At 37.5% G+C, this 21,135-nt stretch overlaps 1 protein-coding gene across 3 annotated transcripts in view; it reads right to left on the bottom strand.

Annotated features, from left to right (window-relative positions):
• Positions 1 to 21,135, bottom strand: part of alkal1 (ALK and LTK ligand 1) — a 36,621-nt gene that overhangs the window by 13,523 nt on the left and 1,963 nt on the right. For 2 of the 3 annotated variants that reach the window (XM_057840717.1, XM_057840718.1), the window contains exons 3-4: positions 5,824 to 5,877; positions 5,187 to 5,270 (exon numbers count right to left, since the gene is read on the bottom strand). In XM_057840717.1, coding sequence (XP_057696700.1) covers positions 5,187 to 5,270; positions 5,824 to 5,877 — 138 coding nt within the window. The remainder of the gene's footprint in view (positions 1 to 5,186; positions 5,271 to 5,823; positions 5,878 to 21,135) is intronic. The other variant, XM_057840719.1, reaches the window with a different exon arrangement.

Here is a 21,135-nt window from a genome sequence, read left to right as displayed (position 1 = left end):
TTACTGCCGGTTTCTGTACTTTTTAGTCCATTACTTTTCAAATTGTCGTCTGTGTTACACATAAATTTTGCTTCTTTTTTTCCCATTATGAATTGATAGTTTCGTTTTCATGCCTCAGGCGCAATCAACAAGCCCCGTGCAACTGTACCGTAACTGAGCACTAGAGGCAGCAACACGAGTACAAGCAAGATTAGGCAGGTGAACAGGATATTGACCAATAAAAACCTCCACACTCTTGCACAGTAGGTGGTGGTATGCACCTAATAGCTTAATGGCGGATTGCATGCAACCAAGTTTTGGCATTTTTGCTCTTGTTAAGCTTCTGTTTACAGTGCAGTCAATTTTATTGCTTGTTTTTTTTTTCCATTCTGCACAGTTTAAAATAAAACTGAGTAGTCAATTAATTTTGTGGTTCTTTCTTTAAATATTGATTAAGATCTCTGTATGTATGTATGTGTATATATATGTACAGTGATACCTCGCTACTTCGCGCTTTAAACTTTGCGCCCTCATTCCATTGCGGATTTACAAAAAAAAATAAAAATAAAAAAAAATACAGATGAGCTGTCCCGAGTCGATCGCGTAGTCTCACTCTTGCTCCCTCCCTCCCTCTCCCTGCTCTTTGTTCGTCAGGCTGGCAGTGCAAGCACACTGGAGTTGCTTATTAAAGTTAACGATGACTGACAGATGAATTTGGTTGATCTAGCCAGAGTCACAAACTTCAAAAGCGCCGCATGCGTCAATCGTCGATTAACTTGTTAGACAGCTGCTGTGGCAACTTATTGTGTGTAAGTGACCAGCTCGAGCGGATTTGATTAGACTCACTCAATGAAGCATTTAATAAAGCCCAGCATTTTTTACTTCTTTATTCTCGTTAAAGAAATAATTCGTTGGGATGGTAACATGTTTAAAACATATCATAATTATTACATTTCAAGTGTTTAAAAACATTTATTAAAATAAATATTACCGTAATTTCCGGATTACAAGCCGCTACTTTTTTCCCTCATTTTGAATCCTGTGGCGTATGCAATGATGCGGCCAATTTATCAATTTTTCTAATGACCGACAGGAGCGCTCGAGCATAAAATGCAAGCATAAGACACGTGGAATATATGTGTCCAGGAAGACGCTAGTTGGCACTCTTACCCGTATTTTAACTTTGTGCTTTGTGCATGAATAAAAGTAGCAGACCCTCATTTTTGTGCATTAGTAGAATTAGCATAACCTGGTACTCCAGACTCACGGCTGTTCCAGCTATTGAGTCTGGCCACCATTAAGCGGATAAAATTTTCAGGGCGGAGCAAGCCACAGCAAACAGACAGCGGAGTGGACCAATCAGCGACAGGCGGGACGAGGGACTTGCGTGCGGAAGTAAACATACGAGGAGAGCGGAGTTTATTCAACATGGCTAGCGCGAGACAGACTGTTGTCACTGACTTTTAAAACTGATTTTACCGTGGATTGAAACATATTTTCGTCTCTCCTGTTCGCCATCTGTGTTGTGGAGACGACTTCCGACGCGGAAGAGTGACGCCGCTCGTTAAGAGCACGTCACGCAAATAAACGAATCTGATTTATCTATTGATTTTGTACTTGCTCGAGAGGGCGTTAATGGGCTGGGTCTCAGACTATTCTCTCAGTGTTTGAAAAACACAGGCAGAAATGTCTGGCCGTGCCAGCCAAGAATTAGCATACCCATGACGTGCCGAGTTGATTTGAAGGCTTGGATGGCCAGCGGCGTCAGATCGTTTACAAAAGTGGCCGTATGCGAAGAGCAACTTTTGCAAAAGTCTGACAGCGTGGAGCAGCGTGAAAAAAATCCACAATCACCAACGGGTTTAGAAAAGCCAGTCTGCTGCGTGACGAAGAGGACGACACGCTAAGGAGTGAGCTTGAGGAGTCAGCTAAGTGCCGTGTTGCTGGCGCTGTTTGGAAAGAAAAGTTAAGGTATTGTAACGATGACAAATAGTAACCCGTTTACTTAGGTTGCAATTCTCTATTTTGGAAACTCGTCGAACAACACACGACTGCTGCCTCTAGCAGCCGACGCACACACACAGACACACCGCAACAACGACGACAGCACCTGTAAGTCACGCGCTGTATCATAACCCGATTCGTTAAAATATGGTATTTAAACTTGGAAAGCTGTGCATTTCTTTATAAATACTTCAGTTTACTATGTGGGCACACGCGGCTTATAGGCAGGAGAGGCTTATGTATGTACAAAAGGCTTTTTCCTTTAAAAATGTACAGGGTGAGGCTTGTAATCCGGGGCGCTCAATGGTCCGGAAATTACGGTATACATATATTCTTTTTAAATTATACTTTTGGGGAAAAGAGTGAAAAAACATGTCTTATATGAATCACTTTCCAGTGCTTATTCTGATAATAATAAAATAAATAATATATACATTGAACAAAATAAAAAAAATAAAAATAAAAAACAATTGGGGGAGAGGGGTGTGCTACTTTGCGGTTTTTCACTTTTCGCGGCGGCTTCTGGTCCCCATTAACTGCGAAAAATGAGGGATCACTGTATATACATATATACAGTGGGGAGAACAAGTATTTGATACACTGCCAACGGGAAAACCCATTGTATCAAATACACTGCCAATGGGAAAACCCATTGTATCAAATACTTGTTCTCCCCACTGTATTTATGCATATTGTATGTATGTGTATCTATACTGTATATATGGCAGAATACACTCAGGTGACTTGAAGTTCCGCTCTGGGAACCCCAATTTGGGCAAATTTCAAAATTGACCGATATGCATGTGTGATACATCATTGGAAAGCTTAAAATCTTAATCTTCTGGGGAGAGAAAAATTTTGAACAGGAGGGCATTAAAAAAAAAATTAAATTAAAGAGCAGAACCCTATCTGGAGGTGAGAGCAGAATTACAGACGCCATGACTTTAACAAGATATTATCACGTACTTACCTTGTTTCGATCCAAAAACACGTAGCATGTATTATTGAGTGTCAAGAGACAGCTGTGAATGGCCACAGCTGGATTTTTGTGGGATTTTATGGGTGAAACATGGTAATATAGCAAGGGTCACGATGCAGAAATCATAGACATCAAGGTCGAGATTTTCTTTTTCATATATTTACCCTTTTAAACGTTTGTTTTTTTTTTTCTTTGTTTGGATCGATTATTAATCATCTAACATATCGGAGAAAATGCGACAATAGCAAAAAAATACAATTAAGCGCTAGTTATGAGGTAGATATCTGTGACTTTTTTACAGACACCATTTTTTTCATTGTGATGTCATTTGTTTAAAAGTTTAAAATATGTGAGTGAATCCTTTTTTAAAGTCTTTTTTTTTTAAACAAAATATTAGACATCAATTAATGATTCTAACATAAAAATGCCAGACATTTTGAATAATAAATATTATTACTTCCCTTGTTTTTATGGCTGGGTTGAAACAAAAGCGGTTGCGTGACGTCTGTAAACGGAGGTTTTCAGGGTAAGATGGACAAATTAAAAATAGTTTGGGGGCTTAATGCGCCATGAATCTGCTATGGCAGCATATAGACATATTGTTCTATCAAACACAACAGTTCTTTTGGCTTAGAATACAGCAGTTTATTTTATAGAGGGGGTGCAAGAGCATATACTGTAATTGGGCAGAACAATATTGGGAAAAACTGACATTGTAAGGTTTGCGATATATTGCAATTTATATTGCGATAGTAAAACTACAAGCATTTTCACCAGATGACTTGAATAGCTCTGTTTGGGAAGACATTGGTGGATCACTATGACCACATTGTATTTATTAGTGATGTCCCAATCCAATCAAATGATTGAGCTGATCAGGTGAAAAGGATTGGGTTTTTAATTTTTAAAAATTATAGTATTAATATAATATGTTTTTCAGCTTCATGCTCATACAGCCTCTCATCCTCCCTCCTCCTAAGCATTGCATCCAACTTGTTTTTATGGTCACCAGTGCCGCTGGCGTTTGGTACTTAAAGTTAACAATAATTGACAGATTTGTAGTTTTGATCTGGCCAGAGACGCCTCTGTAGCTCTATGATTAAAGGAACACACGTGTAAATCATTGTTAAGCTTGGTACACAGTCTGAAGTGTGCTGTCCTTTATTATGTTAGTGAGAGGCTGTTCTCGGCAGCGTGAGTGTCAGAGCAAAAAATATGTATCTATTTCTTTTTCGGTACCGGATCGGGACTCCGATACTCGGACTCTGGTGCAAAAATATGCGATCGGGATATCCCTAGTATTCATATGATACCGTTTAATCCAGGCTAAAGGGGGTTTATCTGTGAATGATGAAGATTGGTGTATAGAAAAATACAAAAGGGATCCAGGAAGCAATGTCTCTGCACAATTGCTGCTTTTATGAAGAAAAAAGTTTACATTAAAAAAAAAAAATAATAATAATAAAAATAATAATACATTGCACGTCCTGCGATGTTCAAACGATATATTGTGCAGGCGTACACAAGTATTTTACATTTTTGCATCGGGAGGAAATACTTTTACTTTTTACTTGTAAAATAAATTTTAAAGCAATTTCTTTTGTACTTTTACTTGAGTACATTTTTTTAAGGTATTTATTTAAGTATTTTTTGCAACTGTGTCTGTACTTTTACTTAAGTAAAAAAAAAGTGAGTACTTCATCCACCACTGCACTAATTTAACCTGTTGTTCTTCTTTTTATTATTACAGCGATATTTTTCTCCTTGGTCTCTGATAAAACGAAATACCCCCCACAAATGTAACCTGTGTTTTTTCCCTCTCCATTGTGCATTTTTTTAACAGTTCGAATCTCATTCAGGTGAGATTTATAGTGCAAAAAAATGTGGTACAAGAAATCAAAGCTTACAATATTTCATGTGCAATGGATCTACATTACAAGTGTGCATAAAATAACAATTTGACCTCTGAAAAAAATGAGATGCACCCGTGTCTAGACTGGAGGAGACAATATTTTGACACTTTGCAAGGTGTAATTTGAAGGATTCTCAGTCAATTCTTGGGAAACACATTCACATAAATTGTCATGAGTTCAACAGACTGCTTTAAATTGCTTGACACTGTATACTGCAACTTTAAGGCTGCAAAAATACATTTCAAAGAGTTTTCCCCCATTTATACAACATCACATTTTCCAAGAAGATGTAAATAGAATCAAATACATACACGCTGGTCTTGTGCAATCTCTTGTGTTGTGATAAAGTCTGTCAAAGTGTGTTCTGCATTCCGATGAGAACTTGACTGGTCCTGCTTAATAGAAACGGTATCATAAGCCAAAATTAATCATGATTTATTCTTAAAAAGTTAAAAGTTACCAATCCAGGCTAGATTGACTTTTTGACAAGAAAAAAGTGGCACTACAAATATGTTCATGATCGTAAATAACGGATTTAGCGAACAGAAGAATCCAATTGTCAATTATGACCGAAATTACATTTAAGCTTACAGATTTTCACACCGCTAATGAAGTCTATCCAGGTCCTGAGAAACTAATCAGCTTAACCTTGTGTTGTAGTTGGCTTAAATCTCTCAACTTTATACCATGTGCTTTTTCCCTGCATTGCTGCGTTGACTCAAACACAATTTAACAAACCGCAACTCAGGTTTTCTGACTTGGAGTTATGGTTGTTGTCTTGGAGGAATACAAATTATTTCTTAAAATGTGCCTCAAGCCATTTTTGTATGGGAAAAGAGCCACGTATGTGCCGCTTGATCTCTTTGCCAAACGAAATTGTTTTACAATATCATCAAAGGCAGCAGTGAGCTTTAATCAAGCATGCAGCTTTGGTATAAGTTTTCTTACCTGTGAAGTGCTGAATGAACTTGCTTTTCATGTTTAGATCTCGAGGGAAAATTTCTGGAAAGGAAAATCGCAACATTACTCAATCTACAACTGCTTTGATCATGTCTTTAAATAAATAACACTGCAATATACCATACTCCATATTATGAATGGAATACAAAATGTACCACAGTCACAAAATAAATAAATAAATGGTACAATGGAAAACAATTCATTGACCTGGTGTCCAACTGCTAATATATTGTAAACTGTAAAAAAAAAAAAAAAAAATATTGAGGGTGAGAAAACATTCATTAAAATTGACTGTTGCTATGAAAATAAATATTAATTTTGTAGCATTGATTGTTGATTACATTTGTAAGCAATTATATTTGTACTGTCCTTAAAGTGTTTGACTTCAAGTTCCTGCCAAATTTCCGTTACTTTCTCTGTTGTGTTTGTGCAGTTTGAGCCCTTTGCCGCAGGTTGCCAAAGAAATAGTCGGTTAAATTGAATGCCGAGCAACAAGATACCATTAAAATTCTCTTGGTGACATACTCATGACAAAAATAGAGTATTCTCATTGAGAAACAATAATGATAGCAAGCTGAAAATTCTTTTCTGTTGTAATGTACAATGAGTATGACATGACCTACTGTAGAGTACAGTCATGTGAAAAAATTAGGACACCCCCTTAAATATTCAGTTCTTTATTAAGAAATGTTCACATATCAAAGTCTGATCTTGTTTTTTTTTTTTTTTTTTTTTTTTTTTTTTTTTACCACTGGAAAGAAAAGTTATTTAATTGCAGGTAAACAACAAAAATTAACATTGTTTTACTCATTATACCAAATATATAAACAAAAATGCATATTCAAACCGAGGAAAAAGTTAGGACACCCTACTACCTAATAGCTAGTGTTACCCCCTTTGGCTGAATTAACTTCAGTGAGCTGCTTTTTGTAGCAATCTACCAGTCTTTGACATCGGTCTGAAGAAAGTTTGCCCCACTTCTCAATGCAGAATATTTTCAACAGTGAGATTAGGACCTGGGCTTTGACTCGGCCATTCCGGGACTCTCCATTTGTTTTCAGCCAGTGGATTAACTGGTATGTTTTGGTTCATTGTCATGTTGCAGGGTCCAGTTTCGCCTCAGCTTTAATTTTTTCACAGATGGTCTCACATTTTCCTCATGCACCCTCTGATACACGATAGATTTCTGTTAGGTTTTTTGTTGGTTTTCTCCTAATGTGACTTGTCCCTGTGATTGCCCAATGGTTTCACCTGTTGTACCTGCTCCTAGTGTAGCCTTTTACCTGCATTCCCATGTGTTGCCCAGCTGTTCTTCGTTGTCTCGTTACCCTTTGTCTGCGTCTATATATAAGCTCCCATTTTCTTTTCACTCCTGGTTGCGTCATTGTCTATGTCAATGTTGAAGTCAAGTCCTGTCCAAGCCCTCGTGTACCCATCCCTCCTATTAACCCTTTAACACCGAACGTGTCGGCAGCGACGCGTTTACGCATATCGTCTTTGCAGCGTCATGACGCTGTAATTACGTCACCCACGTGCCGCTGGTTGGTCTCATTTGAAAGTGCGGAAGTTGATGTCCACACCAGTTTTTATTTGAAGTCAATCGACCAAGAAACACGGGAGATAATGTCATTTGAATTTTATATTTTTATTGCACTCATAAATATGCATTAAAACGCTGCATGGATCATGTATCTATCTCCATATTTCCATCATTTCTTGTCCTTTTTCAAAACAGAAAGCAGCACAAAAGACTACACATCCCAAGAGCCGTTGTGATGTCAAGAAGGACGAACCGAATGTGATCATTTTTAATAAATTTTCAACCGAGGCGCCAACTAATGAAAGAGAGGCATGCGAAGCAAGCAATGGCCGGTTGGTTTGAGCGAGCGACTTTGAAACGTGCAGAATAAATCTGAAACCACATTTAGCGCAAGCTAATGCATTATTTCATTAACTCAAGGAAGAAGATGAGCCGTATTTGTCGTTGTTTTCCTGGGATGAGTCGGCGTCTCGGCGAGTAGAGGTGACAGCAGCGCGCAAACAGCAAAAGAGTAGGCTGTGTGACATTGTGTGTGACGCAGCTCTGTGACCTGTTCAAGAAGAAACTTTATTGAGTGCGCAAAAAAAAAAAAAAAAACTTTATTGGGTCGCATGCCTGAAAAATTTGAATTGAACTGAACAACTTGTCAATATTTTTTAAAATACTTTTTTTCTATGTTATATATATATTTTTTCTTCACTGTAATCTTTTAAATTTTATGTAGATGTGTGTTCAAGAAGCTTGATTGCATGTTCGTATATAATTTTGATAAGGTGATGGGTACAACACCTAACTTCACAAAGAGATATCCTCCAAACCCTTTGTGTGTTAGATGATATATATAATCTTTTTTCTTACTATTTTGCACTGTATATAACCTGTTTTGACCATATTATGTGTAACGGCCAAAAACACCAATGACCATACCCGCGGTTTGTGTTTAATTGTCAAACATAAAACTATTCAATCTTATTTTTTTCTATTGAATGTTTATCCTAACAAGTTGAATAAATATTATCAAGCTTCAAAACGGTTGGTCGAGCATGTTTGGTTGTCAACGGGACATCAACATTACAAATTTTGAAAAAAAGATTTTGGGATTTTTTTGTCTTTTTGGGTCCAAAATGTGGATTCTAATTGGTCAGTGAAGAAAACAACAGTTTGGACATGAAGTTCAAGGTGTCCTGAAAAAAGAGACCCAACTTTGCCATTGTAAACATTTTTTTCTTTGAAATATAAAGGCAACATCAAATACATGCAAATTCGGCCAAAATAGGCTTAGGTGTTAAAGGGTTAAATAAGTTTTGTTTGAACATTGCCTTTTTGATCCCTAGTCCTTTTGGTTGTACTTTGTGATTTTGTTAGTTATTATTTAAACGTTTTTTCAGTTCACTGCCACCTGCCTTGCTGCGTTTTTTGTTTCCCTGCATTTGGGTCCACACCACCTGCCTGCCCCGCGTCCCTGACAGATTTCACGGTGGATTATATGATGGTGAGCTGGACAGGTCCTGCAGCAAAGCATCCCCAAACAATGACACTTCCACCTCCATGCTTCACAGTTGGTATGAGGTTCTTTTCCTGGAATGCTGTGCTGGGTTTACGCTAAGCATGTTCTGTTCTGGTGTCCAGATAATTCAATTTTAGATTAATCTGTCCAAAGAACATTCCAGAAGTCCTGGTCTTTGTCTACATTCCCTCTGGCAAACCTCAGTCTGGCCTTCATGTTCTTCTTGGAGAGCAAAGGTTTCCTTCTTGCACACCAACCATTAGGGTTAAAATTGTGAAGTCTCTTTCTGATTGTAGAGGCATGTACTTTTACATCAACAGCAGCAAGAGCCTGCCTGCTCTAGGTCCCGTGATGACATTTTAGGGTTTTTGGAGACTTCTTTTAGCATCTTGCGGTCTGCTCTTGGGGTGAACTTGCTTGGACGGCCAATCCTGGGCATGTTAGCAGTTGTTTTGAATGTTCTCCACTTGTAGACTATTTTCCGGACAGTGGAATGGCAGATTTTATATTCTTTTGAGATCTTTTGAAATCCCTTACCAGTCTCATAAGCGTCTACGATCTTCTTTCTGAAGGCCTCAGACAGCTCCTTTGATCTCTTTGGTCACTGTTGAAAGTATTCTGCGTTGACGAGTGGGGCAAACTTTCTTCAGATAGATGTCAAAGACTGGTTGAAGGCTACAAAAAGCGTCTCACTGAAGTTATTTCAGCCAAAGCGGGTAACACTAGCTATTAGGTGGTTTGGTGTCCTAACTTTTTCCTCAGTTAGAATATGCATTTTTGTTTATATGTTTGGTTTAATGAATAAAACAATATTAATTTTTGCCGTATACCTGCAATTAAATCACTTTCATTTCCAGAGATAAAGAAAAACAAGATCAGACATTGATATGTGAACATTTCTTAATAAAGACCTGAATATTTAATTAGGTGTCCTATTTTTTTTTTTTTTTAATTTTCTAATTTTTGTGGTCTGTGTCAATAAGTAGATTCTGCTTGGTGGGAAAAAAATAGAAAAAAGAGGGAGTAGAGTTGGTTACCTTTTCAAGTACTGCATTGTAGTTAGTTGTCCCTCTAATTTTATTTTGACATAAAAAGGTTTAGTTTTTAACTTTGGTCAACTTCCTAGAAATAATAGTATGATCATGTGCACTGCTACTTGAATGCATATGTGGTACTCGTATGACAAGAGTTGTTAAACATTATGTCACATTGAGGCCACATACCAAGAGCCTTATAGTGTTAAGATGATATAAGATGCTGAAAGTTGACCTCCCAAATTATGTCTTACTGTTGTATAGTAGACTTTTCATGGTAATACACAACCTTTAGTTAGTAGCCTGTTACCCGTCGCTGACCCTGAAGCGTGCCTGGATTTTGTCCAAGATTCACTCATATTCATCAGCAAGGGTTCAGCCACTGACCTTGCCTCCTTTGAAATCTGAGGCTTAATACAAAAAGGTTCGAATGAATAATGCGGAATAATGCTTACTTTAATAGTAACTTGTGAGCTTGAAATTTAACTAAAGGAAAATGGGAAATTCGAAAAAAAATTCCCACGGAGCTGATGTTAAAACATTTTTAGAATTAAAAAAAAAAAAAAAAAAGATAGTTATCTGTTGTGCCAAGATAAGTTTAATTACAGTAATGTGAATGCCTCAGAAGTCATAATACTCTCCATGAATATAGGCATTACATACTATGAATAATCAAATCTACAACCTAAAGTATATAAGCACACATACCGCATGCTAACAGCCTAAAGAGCTTACTGTATGGGAATTTAATGCTCATCAGAATAAGTATGTGCAAGTAGGCATGTTAGTGGCCTAACTTAAATGAGCCCCAGATTTAGGAACACACCAACCACACTGTACCGGAAGGCGGATTAAAGATATGGCCACCACAGTCAAATAGTCTTTTATCTTTCAGTGAACTAGACTTAATTCAACGATAAATGGATTTTCACACAGTGGAATTTCTAAGGTCAAAGACAATCTGGTGCAACATGCTGGTCAACATCTTGATTTTGTACGACTTGAAACCTCATTCCATATACTTGCTCAATTTTTTCCGCCAGCAATTAAATTTGGAATGGTTGTTTACAACACTCTTCACCATGGAGTAACATAGACTGCTCGCCAAAAGTATTAGCACCCCTGCAATTCTGTCAGATAATGCTCAATTTCTCCCAGAAAATGATTGCAATTACAAATGCTTTGGTAGTAATATCTTCATTACGTTGCTAGCAATGAAAAAACACAAAGGAGAATGAAAAAAAAAAATTATTATTTTACACAAAACTCCAAAAATGGACCGGACAAAAGTATTGGCACCCTCAGCCCAATACTTGGTAGCACAACCTTTAGAAAAAAATCACTGAGAACAACCCCTTCTGGTATGAATCAATGAGTGTCTTACAATGCTCTCTGCTGGAATTTTAAACCATTTCTTTGGCCAACTGCTCCAGGTCTCTGAAATTTGAAGGGTGCCTTCTCCAAACTGCCATTTTCAGATCTCTCCACAGGTGTTCAATGGGATTAAGGTCTGGACTCTTTGCTGGCTACTTTGGGAGTCTCCTGTGCTTTTTCACAAACCATTTTCTAGTGCTTTTTGAAGTATGTTTTGGGTCATTGTCCTGCTGGAAGACCAATGACCTCTTTGGGAGACCCAGCTTTCTCACACTGGGCCCTACATTATGCTGCAAAATTTGTTGGTACTCTTCAGACTTCATAATGCCATACACACGGTCAAGTGGTCCAGTGCCAGAGGCAGCAAAGCAACCCCAAAACATCAGGGAACCTCCGCCATGTTTGACTGTGGGGCTCAATGTGGTACACACAAGGACACAGGACAGAGGTTGAGTCAACTTTAATCTATTTTAACTGGCTGCAAGTGTGATTTCGTTATTGCCACCACCTGTTATGTACCACAGGTAAGTAACAGGTGCTGTTAATTACACAAATTAGAGAAGCATCACATGATTTTTCAAAGGGTGCTAATACATTTGTCCGGGCCATTTTTGGTGTTTTGTGTAAAATGATAATGATTTGATTTTTTCCCATTCTCTTTTGTTTCTTCATTGCAAGCGAAATAAATGAAGATATTACTACCAAAGCATTTGTAATTGCAATCATTTTCTGGGAGAAATTGAGCATTATCTGACTGAAATGCAGGAGAGCAAATACTTTTGGCCAGCAGTGTATGTTTTCACTTTACATGGAACTTTATCGACACAAAAGCATAAAAAAGACGTGAAGATAACTAAAACCCCAAATGCTTAGTTACTAGCATATAATATACTGTTCAGCTGGCAAATGCTAAGTTTAAAATTTGGGCTCTGGGACAGGGATGATTGTGCCACATGAGTAACTTGAGTCCTTAAATGGATTGGTTAATTAAACACTTCTTCGGAAAAATGTCTGAGTAAAATGTTGCATACAGTAAAACCAAATGGGGGCAAAAATATTCGGCCCCCTTGAACTTTTCAACCTTTCCCCACATTTCACCCTTCAAACATAGATATCAAATTTAAATTTTTTGTCTAGAATCAACAACAATTGGGACACAATCGTGAAGTGGAATGAAATTTATTGGATATTTTATACGTTTTTAACAAATAAAAACCTGAAAAGTGTGGCGTGCAAAATTATTCAGCCCCATTGCACTAATACTTTGTAGCGCCACCTTTTGTTGCAATTACAGCTGCAAGTCACTTGGGGTATGTCTGTATCAGTTTTGCACATCGAGAGACTGAAATTCTTGCCCATTCGTCCCAGCAAAACAGCTCAAGCCCAGTGAGGTTGGTTGGAGAGCGTTTGTGAACAGCAGTCTTCAGCTCTGCCCACAGATTCTCGATTGGATTCAGGTCTGGACTTTGACTTGGCTATTCCAAAACTTGGATATGTTTATTTATGAACCATTCCATTGTACATTTGGCTTTGTGTTTTGGATCATTGTCCTGGTGGAAGATAATATCCATCCTAGTCTTAAGTCTTTTACCGACTCCAAATGGTTTTCCCCCAGAATGGTTCTGTATTTGGCTCCTTTCGTCTTCCCATCAATTTTAACCATCTTCCCTGTCCCTGCTGAAGAAAAGCTGGCCCCAACCATGAGGCTGCCACCACAATGTTTGACAGTGGGGATGGTCTGTCCAGAGTGATGAGCTGTGTTGTTTTTATGCCAAACATATCGTTTTGCATTGTGGGCAAAAAGTTGGATTCTTGTTTCAACTGACCAGAGCACCACATGTTTGGCATGACTCCCAGATGGCTTGTGGCAAACTTTAAACAATACGTTTTATGGATATCTTTGAGAAATGGCTTTCTTCTTGCCACTCTTCCATAAAAGCCAGATTTGTGCAGTGTACGACTGATTGTTGTCCTATGGACAGAGTCTCCCACCTCAGCTGTAGATCTCTGCAGTTCATCCAGAGTGATCGTAGGCCTCTTGGCTGAATCTCTTATCAGTCTTCTCCCTGTTTGAAGTGAAGGTTTGGAGCAACAGCCGTCTGTTGGTAGATTTCCAGTGGTCTGATACTCCTTCCATTTCAATATGAGTGCTTGCACAGTGCTCCTTGAGATGTTTAAAGCTTGGGAAATCTTTTTGTATCCAAATCCGGCTTCAAACCTCTCCACAACAGTATCTCGGATCTGTCTGGTGTGTTCCTTGGTGTTCATGATGGTCTCTGCACTTTAGACAGAACCCTGAGACTATCACGTATCAGGTGCATTTATACGGAGACTTGATTATACACTCGGATGGATTCTATTAATCATTATCAGTCATTTAGGACAACATTGGATCATTCAGAGATCCTCACTGAACTTCTGGAGTGAGTTTGCTGCACTGAAGGTAAAGGGGCCGAATAACGTTGCACACCCCACTTTTCAGGTTTTAATTTGTTTAAAAAAAAATATATATATATATATATATACCCACTAAATTTAAATTTAATTCCACTTCAGGATTGTGTCCCAATTGTTGTTGATTCTTGACATAAAATTTTCAAGAGGGCCGAATATTTTTGCAAGGAACACTATACTTTAAATATTTTGATGCTTGATGTTTTCAAATTTATGAGGGAAACTAAAGTCATTAATCTGTGATTCTTTAGAGTGGTTAAAATTAATTTAATGCTACTCTAAAGGCACACACCTCCTATAAATGTCATGATTACATAAAAGATTTTGGACTGGCTTCCATAGCATTTGATGATGATAAAGTGGAGTGCATACTTAAAAAAAACACACAATACAAAGTAAAAGTGATCTTAGCTTATTGTTGCATAAAACTGATATAGTGTTTTGAACCCTTGTCAAATGACAGATTTTTGTCATATAAGAAGTGAAACTAATAAATCATTTGAAAATGTTGTCCAACAACATTTAATCATTTATTGAATGTACAGGCTATAGTTCGTATAATGTTGGGAAAAGTTTAGAAATGATTAATCTTAGTCTCACTTTTTTATATTACAAAAACCTGGAATTTCAATATCCACTGATCCAGCTGATGTTGTTGTCAGGCCATATACTTTAACTTGATAGATCTCTTCACTAGATTACTTTCCATCAAGGCAACACAACTCCACCCAAACACATTACTATTAAATTTCTCCTTGCTCTCATTGTGTTCAAAACATCTATCATTGCGTGACCGCTGTGCTTTGGTAGCATCACACGCATCATTTGCTGATATGCTTTATTTTGTATCCTCAAAAGATAAATTCCATCCACCCACTGGTCTGAGAAAGGTGCTTTTCCAATTGCACTGGCTGATGAGACTTTGAAACATATGCCTGAGCAACACCTCTCCAAGAGAGGTAGACTCACTGGTGTTTGGAAGAGTCTCAACGGCAGACAAAGTGCGTTATTTTCAGTTAATATATTCCCACTGCGCATACTGTACCATGCAATGTAGCTTTATCATAGTCTTTCAGGCTATATATTTGTCTACAATTTTAATATAGGTCATTCCTTATATCCTTAAAGTAAGTTTTTAAATTTGGGGAGACATAAGGCGTTTTCACATTAGACCAAGAGGACCAGGGTTCGGATGGAGAGCTACCTCGCAACAACACTTGGAAATGACTTGTTGAAAAGGTTCTGCATTCACACTGCACCACCAGAACTTTCCGAGAAGCATCACGTGGACGAAAGACGCACTCGTTGATTGGACAAATAGAAGTGGAAATACCTCCCTCCTGAGAGGGGAGGGAGCATCACAGCCCGTAATGTAGCATAAATTATGTTGCCGCTCGGCCAGTAGCGGGGTCGCTCCCTCCCGACTGGATGCCGAGCGAACTAGAGTACAGTATATAAAAAAATCATCGGGGAAAATTAAATCCTGAAAGGGAACCACGTGGTACCCTAAGTCACACAGGTGCGCAATCGCTCTCAATCGTGACTTTTTGGTCTGTCAAATGGTCTCAACTTCCAGGAGAGCGGGACTCACAAAACGGCCGCCCTGAGAGGCTCACTGTCACTCTCACACGGTAGGTTCAGGAACAGCATGCAACACACAATCGCCACATTAGAACCAGATTCTCCGCATCAAATGCAACTGCTTAGCACAGCACAGCATTTGGCCATGGTTAAGTCTGTCATCTTGCCATTGCCGATTTTAAATAGCGTGCGCGCTGTACTTCCGCTTCCAAGAATGCCCTGCGTGTAGCGTCACAGCCTGGAGCATCACAACTCATCACAGATGCTGCACATAAAGTAGCAAAAACACACCCCGCTCTGGTTGCATTCACAAGCAAAGCAGGATTTGCTTAAAGCAGACCAGGACCCATGATTTTTGAGCGGACCAAAGTTTGTTTGTTTGATCTGAATTACAGTTTGGATGTGCGTTCACATTTACAAAATAACGCAGACTATCTGAGAAAAAGAGGTCTGGTCCGTTTGAAATGGACAAAACAGTGCTAGAGTGAAAGCGCCCATAGAATGAATGCATTTCGGAAATGTTGTCAAAGTGGTATCTAGCGAAGTCAGTTGGAGATTTGATAGAGATTAGGACCCTTACACATCTTAAAATAGTCCTTTTTGCCGTATTTTCCCCCCAAATTTTTTAAAATAAATGCTTACGGTTCCAGGCTATTATTTTTCTATTTAATGAATTAGATGACCCACATACAGTACACTATAGGTATATTTGCAGTATAGTCAAGTTTTATGTGTTTCCTGGTATAAACCACTATATGCCATTGAGAGCTATGAAGCTTGGATACAGAAATTCTTTTTCTTGCCAAGACACTTTGAACAATTCTGAACTTGCAGAACCAACATAGATGGTATCAGTCATTGTTTTACGTCAGAATAGAATTTTTAAACATACCTGAACCATTACATTCATACTCCCTTGTGAACCCAACTAACAGCCTTTTAGAATTAATTTAAACATTCTCTCATTAAATGTTATAGCTTCTTTGAGGAACAGATTTTAAAAATTGCACTCCAAAAAAGTTGAACGCTGTACAAATTGGGAATAAAAATGGAATGCAATCAAGTGGAAGAGCTGAATTTCAATATTTTATTCAAAATAGCATAGTAGAGGAAAATAATTTTTTAAGGGGAAAATAACAACATATGACAACAAATCTCAAAAAAGTTTGGACAGGTAGCAGTATAAGTCAATAGCACATATGAAGAACAGCTGAAAGACCAATAACCGCTAGTTTATCTTTTTATTTTTTAAAGGCTTAGCTCCTATCTTAGTTCTTTGTAAAAGTTTTTTGTAAATGTAGTTACATGTTGCTTAAGAACACATTAAATTAAGTGCGGAGTACCCCAACGGTTGATTTAAGTCCAATTCTTTTTTTTTTGTTTGGTTTAATCTCTGTATGACTTCCCTTGAAGAGGCCATCAGGAGAGATGTCATTAGCTTCCATATTGTTAGGCACTTGCGAAAACACAATTTTGCGCTGCACTTGTGGCCGTGGATACATCACCTGTTTTTTTTTTTTTTTTTTCATTCCAATCCAAATGTCCTCCGGTGGCATGTTTTGGAACTACCCTTACAGAACGTTGGGTGTATCCATGTCAAAGTCTTTTGTTTTGACGCTGACAACATTGGGGAGTCAGCAATGTTAAGTTCAAAGCCACCGTGGTTATTTAGGTTACTTGTTGATGATTACAATAATGAGGACTTTTCAAAGTGATGATAAATTATAAAAAAAAAAAAAAAAAAAAAAAAGATGAGTGGATTTAATTTTTACCTGTTAGGTTGTTGTTTAGATCTTATATTACTTGTATGTGAAATATGAGGTTGCTCTGATGATCGCATATAGTTTCATGCCTTGACACATTGGGTAGTACAACGACTTTAGTATGTATATGTGCATGTTCCGGTATGATATTCTGACGTTATGATAACCTTAAGCCAAAATATCACGGTTTTACAGTATTGCAATTATAGCTCTAAAATGTGTTAGTTTGAGATATCTGGGTTAAAAAAAAAACAAAAAAAAAAAAACACTTTTTTCCATTGTTTGATTGAAACAGATTAGAAAATTGGAACGTAGTTATATTGTTAAGTTAAAACAAATAGACAAATAACAAAGTATTCAAAATAAAATTAAAATAAATGCAATCCTTCGGTGAGCCTAAACCCACAGTCACAGCTCAACATTATTACCATCAGAACAAAAATAATTGAATTATTTTCCATAAAAACCACGTGTGTATGTATCATGTTTACATGATACACACACTCCCTTTCTCAACACAGACAGTTGCCAGATTCAATATGCAAAAATATTCGATCCAAATGAAAAGCTCCCAAAATGTATTTTCAGAATTTATTTTTGTCGTCTCTCTCGCTAAAATGTCTGGCGCAGCTTTGCTTTGATATAACAAACACTGCCGCTAGCAGCTCCCCTTCTACACTCCTCCCCCAAACTGCCTGATAGGTGGAAGCTGTGCCGCACGAGGATAATTGCTCGTGAGGTAAGACAGAAACTTAGGGAGGCGGCATGCCAGCTTCAATGTTGTACAGATTCGTTGTTTGGCAGCATTTTAGGTGAGCTGATATGCTATCCCCACTGGTACATACGTATTTATCAAAGACTGTCTTTACGGATCAGTACAACAAAGTCTGCCAATTTATTGTTGCCGACTTGGCTACGATGAATAACTTCGCTTTCACAACAGGCAGCTTAAGACCCTGGGAAACAGAGCGCTAACTCACGGTTACACGATGAACAATGAGTGGCAAATTAAGAGCTCTTTACTTCAAACTCGTCCTGTTTATGAAAGTTGATTGTCAAATGCTGGTGTTGTGCAGTAATGAGCAGACGTGACTTCTGTGGCGTTAACTTTTTTAATGCTCGACAACACTCGCGCGCACACACTACATATCATCAAATAGCAACCTAGATGTGCTACGTTAGATCCCCCCAAGTCCTTGGCTGCGTGAGCCCAGAGGGATCATGGGACGCGTAGTCCATATACTACATCGATGAATTAAAAACCGCCATGACTGAATGGAAGTTAAGCAGGCCAAATCAATCCATACCAGTGAGGCAGTGACTATAGATAATGCTGCAAATATTGTTAATTCAGTACGTAATACAGATGGACTCGGACCACAAATAGGATGTTTTGCTCATGTGGTAAACATACCTGCTAAGAGAGTAGTAGCAATCAATAGTGTGCCCCGCCTCACTTTACAAACAGTAAAGATTGTTCTCAGCACTTTTATAAAAAAAAAAAAAAAAAAAAGTCTTCAGATCAGTAAGAAGTAAGCACATAAATAGTATGCATTATAATGCATGTGTATATGATGGCATTGTTATTTTTGCTTATTAGCAAAATAAAAAACGTTTAAAAAAATATATATATAATAACATGTATTTTTGGTTTCAGAGCATTAAATGTATTGAATCGAATCGAAAATCGTGTCCCTCGTATCGAAAATCGTACCGAACCGTGACTTAACTGTAACGTTGTTTACTAACCTTTAATTTTGTATAAATGCAAAATCATATTGGAGATATTACCTCCTTGGCAGCAACCCTCCACAAACATGTTTTACATTTCGGTTGGCCCTTCTCCTCTAAACCGCGGCCGCCCGTAACTTTTCTGTTGCCGAAGTATTCCCATACCAGTGATTTCGTTTTCTTCGATAGCCAGAAAAAGTTCAGCAGTTTCCCCTCCACCAGCCTTAATGTAGCACAGCTGACTCACTGACACTGAGCAACAACCGGTGGAGGAAGGTTGAGCCTTTCAGCTGCAAGCGAGGGATTTCTCCATGGATTTATGAGACATAAAAAATAGCTTAGGAAAGGTATGACGGAAATGTTTCGCGATTTTAAAACCTTGACGTTTTCATACCACAGTATACTCTGAAACCGGTAATCGGCACATGTCTAGACTACATAAATTATGTCAAAGGTCAAGTTGATGGGTCAAAAGTCAAGTACATTAAAATCATGTCATAAGGGTAATGGACTGAGTATTGGATTTAATATAGTACAATAATTGACTGAGATGGTGCCTAAAACAATAAAAATGTACTATAATGATCTTCAGTTAATCACAAAGAACAACGGGCTAACTCATTGTGTCAATAATCTTTCACATTTTCCCCTATAACTTAATTTATATTCGGAGTGAGCCTTGTAGAATGCAAATAAAAATGCGTGAAAAAGATGGCTTCTGTACATGTGGACCATAAGTACAGATGACACACTGCAGTACATTGCGTTTCCCCTGATGATAGGCAATGAATTTCTTACATCTTAACCAGTACAAAACAGGTTTCAGTTTTTGATCCCAGATGTGAGAAAAAATGAGGTTTGAAGATTTGAAAAATACATAATTTGAAACCCTCACAATTTGTAAAGAACCTGGGCATCAATTTTGTCAGTGATCTTAATTTATTCAGGAATGTAACTGATACCATTTAAAAAAGAAAAAGAAACATAGAGATATTGCCAGAGTCCACCTGTTTCTCTCTCAGGGTTACACAGAGGTGCTTGTGCTTGTTTTTATCTAGCATCTTTTACATTTTTGCAATCCCCTGCTCTCTGGCCTATCCAAGAACATCATCTTCAATCAACAAGTATTTCAGAACTCAGAAGCCTATCAGCTGAAGACCAAAGGTAGCATATTACATCATGTTTCGTGATCAACAAATCAATCCAATGAGATTTCATCACATCATCATGATGCTTTATTTCTGTAGATTTTTTTCTCCTGCGAGAATTCTTTAAAAAAAATTTTTTTTTATGTATTTCATTGCCTTAATGTGGTTATGTAATAAGGTTATAGTGCAGTATAATGATAACAGTTCATATAGATAATTTTGTGCTGAGGAAAAAAAAAATACATTTGTTTTCAAAAAATAATATCAAACATCATTAGTAGTTACTCACAAAGTTACTCATTACTTGAGTGTTGTTTTCACCAAATACTGTTTCACGTGTACTTGAGTAGATTTTGTGGATGTGTACTTTAACTTTAACTTGATTAATATTACTTTGATGTAACACTACTCCTATTTGAGTAAAATATTTGGTTACTCTACCCACCTCTGATTATAGTGTATTTGGCTACTCATTTAAAAAAAAAAAAAATCATAATCTAATTCATTCATTATACAGTACAGTTATGTGCTTAATTGTAATTAATTATTGTAATTAATTTATTGTATTACCTATTGTCATAGGCGGAGTTTGACTTTTGGGGCGGGGGGGCACAAGATGTTGATGACCCCAAAACGCAGTGTCAGCAATAAAATTAACTTAAAGGAATATTTATTTGTTTTTTGTTTCCCATCATTCCTGAGGGGAATTCTAAATCAGGCTGCTTAGGCAATACTTTTCTCCAAGATCGTCATCCATTGAATTTGGTACGCCCGCTGGTGTCGTGCAAATGTAGTTACCCCAGTCAAAAATTGGATTCCCTGTGCAGAGCCATATGTAGGTAGATTTGTGTCTTCATTAGTCAATCATAAAAAAGTTGCTTCAAAAAAAAAAAAAAAAAAAAAAAAAAGCTTTAATCAAAATACATATTTTCAACCCCCCAAAAAGTCGCTTCAACAAAAAAAAAAAAAAAAAAAATTCAAAAATAAATTTGGAACTTAAAAATCTCAAAAAATGCATGTGAAAGCTATTTTTCTTTGAAAAAAATTTGTTTTTTTGGATTGAAGTCAAGTTTTTTTTTAATTGAAGCAACATTTTGATTGAAGTAATGCTGATTTGCGTTTGGGCCACATTTTGGCTAGGACATTTTTGTGTTCGTTATTCAATCAA

The sequence above is a fragment of the Corythoichthys intestinalis genome, chromosome 7 (genome assembly GCF_030265065.1).
Source record: "Corythoichthys intestinalis isolate RoL2023-P3 chromosome 7, ASM3026506v1, whole genome shotgun sequence".
NCBI classification, from domain to species: Eukaryota; Metazoa; Chordata; class Actinopteri; order Syngnathiformes; family Syngnathidae; genus Corythoichthys; species Corythoichthys intestinalis.
This window is presented reverse-complemented; position numbering and strand designations above follow the sequence as displayed.